The sequence below is a fragment of the Montipora foliosa genome, chromosome 9 (assembly GCF_036669935.1).
Source record: "Montipora foliosa isolate CH-2021 chromosome 9, ASM3666993v2, whole genome shotgun sequence".
NCBI lineage: Eukaryota > Metazoa > Cnidaria > Anthozoa > Scleractinia > Acroporidae > Montipora > Montipora foliosa.
This window is the reverse complement of record NC_090877.1, coordinates 13,427,378-13,437,377: the sequence shown is the minus strand read 5'-3', so window position 1 is coordinate 13,437,377 and position 10,000 is coordinate 13,427,378. Positions and strand designations below refer to the sequence as shown.

The 10,000-nt window shown below is 41.2% G+C and overlaps 1 protein-coding gene across 1 annotated transcript in view; it reads left to right on the top strand.

The window, feature by feature from the left end:
- The window catches only part of LOC137970422 (3'-5' exoribonuclease HELZ2-like), a 75,484-nt gene extending 67,748 nt beyond the window's left edge, over positions 1-7,736 (top strand). Inside the window, exons 33-38 of the mRNA XM_068816948.1 lie at positions 2,642-2,943; positions 4,447-4,773; positions 5,309-5,545; positions 5,900-6,059; positions 6,361-6,528; positions 7,112-7,736. Of these exons, the coding sequence (XP_068673049.1) occupies positions 2,642-2,943; positions 4,447-4,773; positions 5,309-5,545; positions 5,900-6,059; positions 6,361-6,528; positions 7,112-7,212 (1,295 nt within the window). The 3' untranslated portion in view covers positions 7,213-7,736. The remainder of the gene's footprint in view (positions 1-2,641; positions 2,944-4,446; positions 4,774-5,308; positions 5,546-5,899; positions 6,060-6,360; positions 6,529-7,111) is intronic.
- The last annotated feature ends 2,264 nt before the right edge of the window (positions 7,737-10,000 follow it).

The following is a 10,000-nucleotide window of genomic DNA, read 5'->3' as shown; positions in this document are numbered from 1 at the left end:
AATCACTGAGCCTGAGGCGAATAATTGTTTTAGTATAAATACACAGGTGATTATTTCAAAAAAGAGAAAAAAAAAAAACATTTCAACGCGAAATCATCTTCACTTACAGTGGCAAAACGACTACTGGCAGCCATTTTGTCCGTCGAGGTGATTATCGGCTGATAATCCGAGATAGCGAGCCAATGAGAGCGCGCCATTTTGTATAATCACCTGTGTATTTATACTAAACACAATTATTGTAAGCAGAAGTAATAAACAGATAACTAGACTGATATTAACAAAATTTTTTAAAACAATAAAAATATATGGATAGTAATTACACACCTTAATGTACCTGGCAAATTGAAGTTTCAACATCCCCCACGGGCATACCCCGGGCATTTGACTCCTTTCCCTGCCCGGGAGATGGAATTTGATCATCTTAGTCTTCCCGGGGGCGGGGCATTTGATCACCACTCATAGGGGTGGGGAATTTGATTGGTAGCCTCGATTTCATGTTACGTTTCCACGTGGGTTGATAAATCATGGCGGAGACAAAGTTAGATGCATTCAAAGCTAAAGATTCCGCATTCGTGGCTGATTGGTTGAAAAGCAAAGGCCGAGAAAGCAGAAAGCAAATCGTTATCTTTAAAAAAGTTACGACATTTTTTAATTTCCAAGACATGTTTCGATGTTACGAACATCATCGTCAGTTACAGAATATTTGAAAACCCGTTAGGACTGTACAACAACTAGGCGATTCATGCATAATTGATTATGATTAAGTGACAAGAATTACATATTTGAGTGAGTTACAGAGTGTTTGAATGAATGTAGAGCCTAAAGCGTAAGTGTCAGGTTGACGTGATGAACTTGTTGGTTTAAATTAGGCTTTTCCCATATTGAGTTTAAGTTGAAATTTATTAGGGGCGGAATCAAGGATATCCAAACAATCATTCAGTCAATTTGACTGGTACATTAAGGTGTGTAATTACTTGTTATCCATGTATAACACAAGACTGATAAGACAAACTATACCCTGAAGATAATCAGGTGCTCATGATCACACGCACCTTCAAAACCTTAAAATGAAAATAAAAGCATGTTAAATGGAGACAGATAAAAATTGAAATTTTGAGCAGTGATCGTCGCACTCATCTGTACAATTTAAGCAACTGTTCCTTATTTAAATGCACCTGAAAAATCCAGGCGGCTTCAACGGGATTCAAACCCATGATCCTCTGCGATACCGATGCAATGCTCTAATGCTGGCGCAAAAAGTCAACCACGCATTAGTATTCCTTACCCTCTGTGGCGTTTTGATTTGACAGTCAGAAGAGCCACACAGAAGACTAATACAATATTCCAATGTGCTTGTCATAAATGCATACAACAATTTCTCACCTCATTCTCTAGATAAATCAAGTGAAGCTATGATCCTCGCAGTTATGAATGCAATCTTTGCAATTGCGCAAAGAAGCCCGAAAAATTCAGGACTTCAACTACCCCGTTTAAGTCCTGAATTTTTCGGGCTTCTTTACGCAATTGCAAAAATTGCATTCATAACTGCGAGGATCATAGCTTCACTTGATTTCATATCCGCAGTTCATATATGATCCATTTCATATATCATTTTATCGTTGCTCTAGATAAATATTCCCTTGTATGTCACTTGTTATATAAATAGACTGTTACAATCACGGGTCTCATGGAGATTTGTTATCACTTTGAAAAAATTCTCTTTTGATATAGTTGTTTAAAGTAAAAAAAAAAAACAAAAATAAAAAACAAAACAAAAAATAACAACGGCAGTAGACTAACAACCTTTGTGGCATGATTATGGTGATGCAGCAAGAATCCCCCTACAAGAAGGCGTTCCTCTCCACTAACAGAAATAATAATCTAATCCAAGAGTTGGGGAGCATATCGTAGGCTTTCTTGGAGTCCACACTAATTTTCTCTTCTCCCGATAGCTTATCTTCAAGATATTTGTACATACCGTCTGATTACATTTCTGTCTGTAATTTCCACGCGAGTGGTAGGCAAGATCTTGCTGTCTGCCTCAATATGAATGCTGTGCTTAATTAAGCAGATTTCTGTAAAGTTCTTCAACTCTATCGAATTCCGAGTTGTTCTACAAAGTCCTTAGACTTCAATGTGATGGACCCAAAGGCACCAATTACCACTTGCATCTTCCGAAGTCGAGCCAGCTCCATCTTCAATTCTGAATAACCGTTATCTTGTCAAGTTGATTTCTGGCGATCTTGTGCAATTACCTGGGATGACTTTGTCATCTGTCACTGATCGTCTTCCTGATAAGGAACCGCTACATCAGGTTGCCCGTGTTCGATGACAATCTGTTTGGCAGTCATAGTCCTAGAACAGCTTAGACTCAGCTGTTTACTGGCCTTCGTTTTACGGGACATGTTCGAACAACTTATCAGCTACAGTGTCGCTCTATACTGGTTTGAACTAGTAACAACTTGCTGATTATAAATCGAACTTCTCAAGGGCCGGAAATTCGTCTTTTTCTCTTGACGTTTCCTGCACGCACTCCCTTCATGAAAAGCATACAGACTCCCTCTAGATGCCCCGATTTTGCATACAAGACTGAAACTGACGACCTAAGATCACTAAACTAGATTGAAACTTTCTGTTTCAGAGTATCTAATGAAGATTCCAAGCTTGGTATTTCCAAGCTTGAAAATTCTGCGAGTCTACAGTGATCAAGTCGAGCAAAAGGAATTCCCTATCCCTAACACTCTGAAGCCAGCAAGAACTACACGTAGTGATGACGAACTCAAGATTTCCAATGAAAAGGTCAGGTCAGTGTCCCTTCATCACGTGATACGCAGTTCTCGTTGCCCGTTTGGGCAAGAGCTACGACAATTTGAAGAGGGATTTGCCACGCAAAGAAGGAGAGGTAAAAAGATTGGCGAAGAAGAGGCTAAAGAGTATCGCAAAGTAAGTAAAACAAGACGACTATAAGGGCGTTTCCGTGGTACGCACAATTCGGAAAATGGCTAACATTTACCAGAAAGACGAGTCTTTTGTTTTAACTAGCAGTTATTTGTTTTTAGTAATAGATGAAATATGAGTGGGAGACCTTTATACGCATTTAAAACGACGAGCCGCAGGCAAGCCGTTTTAAAGCCCATAAAGGTCGGACGCGAGTCGTGTATGTTACTTGTAAAATCAAACAATAGATTGTGTTTGTTGTGTCAACATAATGAGCTGTCCCATAGGAGCCCATAGGGCGTGGAGCTGTCCCATAGGATTTTGCAAATATTCAGCATTGAATTTAGCAATTCATTTTCATAGAGCTTTAGTAGTAGAAGCATTGCTGGTCGGTTTCTCTCTCCAAAGGTAAACAAGAAGAGACTAGTTTAGTGTCGGAAACCACTCCGAAAGCAACACAATACAACACTAAATGGAGTTGAAAAGTCTTCGAGGAATGGCAGCAGCGACGGCAAAATAAATGTGAAATGTCAGAACTTGTTGGAGTGGCCGGTCTCAAATGCGAAGCTGTTCAAAATCTGACCGTCGCCAAATACGCTAAACTTTGCGATTACGTTTAACTTTATGACACCAATAATCTCCCCGGGAGCGTGGGGAAATGAAAGACCCTGGGAACGATGTTTGACCCATTGGCCCATTGACCACGCATTGGCCAACTGAACACAATGGTTCGATTCACAAAATGTTTAGGAACGACTGAACAAATTGATTAGTAGGTCGATTGGCGTATTCGTTATGCAAATGGTGACAGTGGAACACATCCAAGAACGAAGCAAGATCTAGAAATTACGTGAAAAGTTCTACCTTTAGTGCTTGCCGTTGTCAAAGAAAAATCATCTGTCAACTTTATTAAATACCTTCAGATGTGAGGTTACTGTGTCATTCATCGCGGGCGGAAAGTATTTGAAAGTAAATTTCTGCGTACAACATACGTACGGAATTTCGTGGCCCAGTGATGAGCCCGTGCTCAGAATGCTCGACTTGGGAAATGAGTGGGGAGTTTGGAGATACTGACGGGAATGAAAATCGTAAGTCCGCGCCCTTAAATTCCGTCTACATCTGTTCCAACAAATTAATGCCTCATCCGCTCCGTGAATGAGCTAAAAAAGGGGAGTTTTTTTTATTTGCGCCAAGTCTGCACTCTGCCGAAAAGGTGGGTGCCATCTTCGAAATCGCACAAAATGTTATAAATGCATTGGAAAAACCAGTTTCATAACAACACTGCTGTGATGGCGCATCAGCATCTTTTACGAACGGGCTTGAGTTCACAACAGGGGGTCAGCTCTGGTTAGAGTCTTTTCGTGTCGCTTTCCACGATATAGGGAGTTTTTAAAAGTAAAATGCAATTTGTTACTACGAAAAAAGAAAACCCAAAAATGGCTGCAGTATCTGCAAAAAGGTCTATTGAATTTAACTCGTAAACCACTGCTTATTTTAACCCCTATACAGGTAATCACACAAGCAGAGCGATGGGCTCTGGAAGAGTCTGGCGCGCAGATTATACTTTGCACATGCGTAACAGCTGGTAGTCCAAGGATAATATCCTCGTGTGATAATATCCAGGAGTGCATTGTGGATGAATGTGGTATGTGCATGGAGCCTGAATCTCTCGTTCCCATCACGTGCTCAGGGGCCCGACAGGTGGTTCTCATTGGTGATCACAAACAACTGCAGCCAGTCATTCAGGATCACGTGGCAAAAACACTTGGTTTGAGTGTGTCCATGTTTGAGAGGCATTCAAAACGAGCAACAATGCTAAAGCTGCAGTACAGGATGGTAAGAAAGGTGTTTCAAGACCAGTTAGTCCTTTCCATCCATAAGCAATAAAAAAACCCCTCTCCGCCCTCTATCGGTCTCTGAATTTCGCCAATGCTCATTTAATTAAAAGGGAAAGGTCAACGACTAGATTGAGTCGAGTGGCGGGCTTTTTTTTTTTTTTTTTTTTTTCATTACTTAAATTTGTACCTTATGATTACCTGCATTTTTTCATAACTTAAATTGTACGGGGAGCTAACTAGAAAACCTATCGGTTCGCTTAGCTCCTCAGCTCGAAACTTACTAGCTAACTAAAAGAAAAGAAAAGCTAAAATGCTATCGAAACCTCATTAAGAATTTCAAATCAAAAAATGTAAACAACAATATGAGCTGAATTAACATTATCATTATCATTATCATTATCATTATCATTAACCGAAAATGGGTGTGGAGTGGGGTCCAAGGTTTCAACAACCTTCCGGCTCATTTCAGGTTCTAGGATCATAATCACGTTAAGACAAGAAGCTTGGCATTACGTTTTGTCTTGTTATTTTAGCACGAAGGTATTTGCGAATTTCCGTCCAAGCAATTCTACGATGGGGAACTTCAGACAGCTGACGTGGTAAAAGCATGTGATCCCAGCCCGATCACCTTTTGGCCCGCGATGATTCGCCAGAAACTTGATATTCCTATTGTATTCTGCCACGTAGAAGGACAGGAAGAATCCTCACCCATAGCAACCTCAGAGAGCAACGAAGAATCCAAATGGAACATGAAGGAAGTTCAAAAAGCGGTAAGCTGAAGGGAAACTTTAACATTGATTGTGCCTTGTGAGTTGTGGGGTTGGTTGGTTGCAAGATTGAGGCTCTGTTTATTCACTTCTTTTTGTTCGTGAGCAAATAGGTGATCATGGGAGGATAAGACTAGCTCTGGCAGCAGAAAGGAAAGACTATAGCAAAGACAGCTTTTGGTGCCGTGTTTCCGCATCCAATAATGGTTCGTCCTTTCAGGGACTCAATCAATAAGGCTTATATTTATTCATTCAATCATTCAAGCAATTATTCATTCATTCGTCCTGAAAAACTATATCAGTCAAAATGACAAAAATCCTAAGCCTTCCAATTTGACCGTTTTGTATATGTTTCAGGTTTTCGTAGCGAAACACATTGTGAATCAGTACAGGCCACAAGTGCGCATGTCAGAGGTGGTCATACTGTCACCATACAGAGAACAGCGAAGTAAAATAAGCGAGCGACTGAAGGGAGCCTATGAAGAAATATCAGTCACCACTGTAACAAAGAGTCAAGGTAAGGTATATTGAACGATCATATTTCTACGAAGTTACAACAACAGACCAATTGTTCTTCCAGTCGAGTGGAAGCGAAAGCACCACGACCCTCAAAACAAGAGCTTAAAGTTGACGGAAATATTAACAACTCCTTTCTGTCGTGTTCAGCCGCAACTGTCGCTATTTGATGTGGATCCCTTTAGTTTACATCGCTGTTACAATATGATTCAATGCAATGTGAACATGAGCAACATTTCCCACCCAGCGATATACTCTCGTGCCGTAAGACTACGAGTAATTGTGTCCTATTCGTTTTTCAGGAAGCGAATGGGATTACGTCATAATCTCTCTAGTTCGATCAATAAAGAAAGACGAAATCGATCTAGAACCGACTCAAAGCTGGCTCCAGGAACACCTGGGATTTTTGACGGATGAACATCAAATGAACGTGGCACTTACGCGTGCACGCAAAGGGCTTTGTATTATTGGTAAGCGGAAAAGATCCAACAATGTTGCATTCTGCTCTCTCTAACAACCAAGGTTTCTGGGGATTAAAAACGGTCAAATTCGAATTCCAAACTTTCGTCTCACATACTTTTTTTAAATATTTGACTAATCGCACACGAGCCGCTAGGACGCCAACGGCCGGAGCTTATAGCATGAAGCTACTGAGGATATTTCTACTCCCCCCTGTACGGGATGATAGTCCATCGCAGGGTTACCCTCAGCAGCAGCCGGTGCCCATTTGTACACCTGGGTCGAGAGAGACAGTGTGGAGTTTCTTGCCGAAGGGAAACACGTTGACGGAACTAGGCCTCGACCCCAGCGATCCCTGAGGTGCATGGGTGGGGGTATTCATTTGGCTGACAAAGGCACATCGTTTCAAAATATTAACTGCGCACATACACAGATCCGCTCACAGTTTAGAAACCTGGGGATCTGTTAAAATTTTAAGTGTACATCAGTTAATACTGAAAGAGAATCTCAGTTGAAAAATCAAACTTGAAGCCAAATGTGGTACCGATTATGCAAAGAGCACTGTTTGACACAGGTGGTTTCTTTTCGACTTAGGAAACAAGCATCTTCTTGGAATGGATAAAATGTGGGCAGACTTGTTACAGCATTATGAAGAAAATCATTGCCTTGTGGAGGAAAATTGGCCTTGGTCGTAAACTGGATGATTTTTTATGGATCTCCTGCTTTTTAAAAAAAATATTTTGTACTTTGATCCCATGTTTACAGAACCAAGGTCTGGTATTATGGAGAATTTTCATCTTTTTAAATCCGTGTTTTTGAATTTTTAAGCAAAGGCTTTTTCTTTATGTATGTAAATTGGTAAATTCCAAGGAGTAAATGGTCCTTCGAATACAATAATGTCGTCAACATAGGCTTGATTGACTGTCGTAGAAAGTTTTGCAATACAGACCTTTTAAATTTCTGTTTGATTTTTTTTCCTTAGCGTGAGAAAAAGAAAAGCAAAAAAACAAAACCAGTGAGAAACTCAAATAAGATTATTTTAGTTTTCTCCTTTTTAGACCATTCTCCATTCAAATTTTACGGATGTTGGTTGCCTTTTAAGGGTTATGTTTAGTTCAAGTTTAATGATTTCGTTGTAAAATGTCGCAGTTGTAGATTTAAATTGGAATGATAATGCTAATAAATTTTCTTACTTTTTTTTTATATTAATGCCTATTGTTATTTTACTTCGAGGAGTGGTAGCGCTTGGTTTGAGGAAACCCGGATCAGATATCTATAAACGATATTTTTCCTTTTAAAATACCGAATTATACCTTGTTTTGTATAGTCTCCCCCGCAGCCGTTCTTAGTGTCGTCACGCAACGCTCCAGGAGCGTAGACAGGTCTAATTCACATTTAAACTTAAGAAAACATTGTCGCCGGGTTCCGGTCATATCGCCATCGCTAAAAATGTCGCTTCACGGAATAGGCGAAACAAGTGCTTTTGCCGGAACGAACCGTCGGACACGAGCTATGTAAAGGCAATTACTTGAGCAAGCAACCACTGGAGGCGGTCGGAATGACGCGGGGAGGGCCGCGATGGTATGGGTCGAGGCAGCTACCATTTGGCGCGAAGTAGGAAGTTAAGCTGCGAAGTAGACGCGGCCGCCGTTCTGTTTTCTTTGGTTGTTTCTTTTTTTGTCAGTGGCTCAGTTTGTCTTTAAGAGAAACACGAGACCTTTTAGCTGTGGCATGCTTCGAAGGATGAGTCTCTTTTGCTGCATTATTTGAACTCCTCCAAAAATCTCGATTTTCCGATCCTTACGACGAATACGTAAGATTTGACTTTGATGAGATGGACGATTAAGAGTGTTAATCTGAATTTCGAGTAAAGAAACGCGACATTCCTGCTCATCCTGCTGCCTTGAAAATACCAGATGAGTTTGTTTGTTCGCACTGATCGGTTGCCGATGGCCAAGAAGAGCTTTGCATGTTGTTCCGACGACTTGCCCATCCTTATAGGTAGTCTGATATGATAGCGCGCTTTTGACGACCGGTTCATGTCCTTAGTATGATAACAGTACTAGAGTACATTTATAACACTCATAGTCACAGGATACTACAGTGCAACCAAACCATTCTGCAGCCAGCGTGCCTGCGTAGCAGGGCGTTTGGTGAATTTTAGAAGCTTCTTTCCCCCGGGGTTGACTTTCTTGTAAATGGCCACGCGAAAAGCAAGCGAAGGGAGAGGGGGCGAGGAGGAGGAGCGAGGAACTGCCCACAATCAATCCCACAACATTTTCGAAACTTCCTATTTCCAATCATGTGTGACGAGCACGGGTTTGGTGTCAACTCCCAACCAATCATAGCGCGCCTTGTGTAAACATTGGTGGTAATACATTTAATGCGCTTGGGAAAAAAATTTGCAAGATCGAACTGTTATTTCAACTTACCGTTAACGTTTCCCTGTGCATGTTTCTACTGTGTGCCGAAACCTACATTGGGAAACAAAAAACTTCCCAGTGCGAAAGGCAGAACACGAGAACAAGTCTCATAAAGCCCTGGCCAAACTATCGAACAAAGTTGGATTGAAGGCTCCAACTTTGCTCGATCCAACATTGTTCGACAGTTTGGCCGCCCATGTTGGAAGATGTTCGTCCAACATTTTCTGCTCGATCAAATGTTGGATAGAGTTTGCTTTTGATCAAACATTACAACCAACAATTCTGTTTGACACAGCAATGTTGTAGTGTTTTGCCGCTCTTCCAACAAAGTTGTGTCCTGAATCGAGTCACGTTCGTATTGCTAGCCAATCACGAATCGCTATCTTATTTTCAAGCCAAGGCTTCTTGCATCATTTGCAACGGAGATGGCGGACAAGGAGCAAGGGGACGTCGTGGTTGTTGATGAACAGCCAGAAACCGTGATCAGCGAATAGGAAGCAAGGCCATGTCTGTGGGACACTTTTAGCCTACCTAATCATTATCGCTGTTTGGAGATGTCTGGTTCAATAGCGTTTAAAATTCCTGCAAATTGATCCGAGCTCATAATCATCATCCCCTAAGCGCGAATGTATCTTGCAAAGAATATACCCTTTTCTACACGTTCTCTTAATCATTCTTTGGTTTTTCCTTGTTTGAATACGTCCTTTCCGTCCTAAAACAACTTCCGTAGCATAACGCTTCGCCACATTTTCAAATTTTGCGCCAACTTAAACTTGAATTCGTCAAGCAATGTTGGATAGTGTTTTGCCACTACGTCAACATTTACATCCAACAATGTTGCATGTGGGATCCAACTTTGTTCGATAGTTTGGCCAGGGGTTAACTCCGAGCCAGCCCGTCACCTCGCAAAACATCCAACTCGAGCATACACATGGAACATTGCGTGCACCGAGAAAACCACCATTGGGAGGGCCTGTTGATTGTTTGCGAGAAACCAACCCTAAACAAACAAGTACATTCTTTTATTGAGAAACTGTTCCCCTTGGGAATAACTTAATCG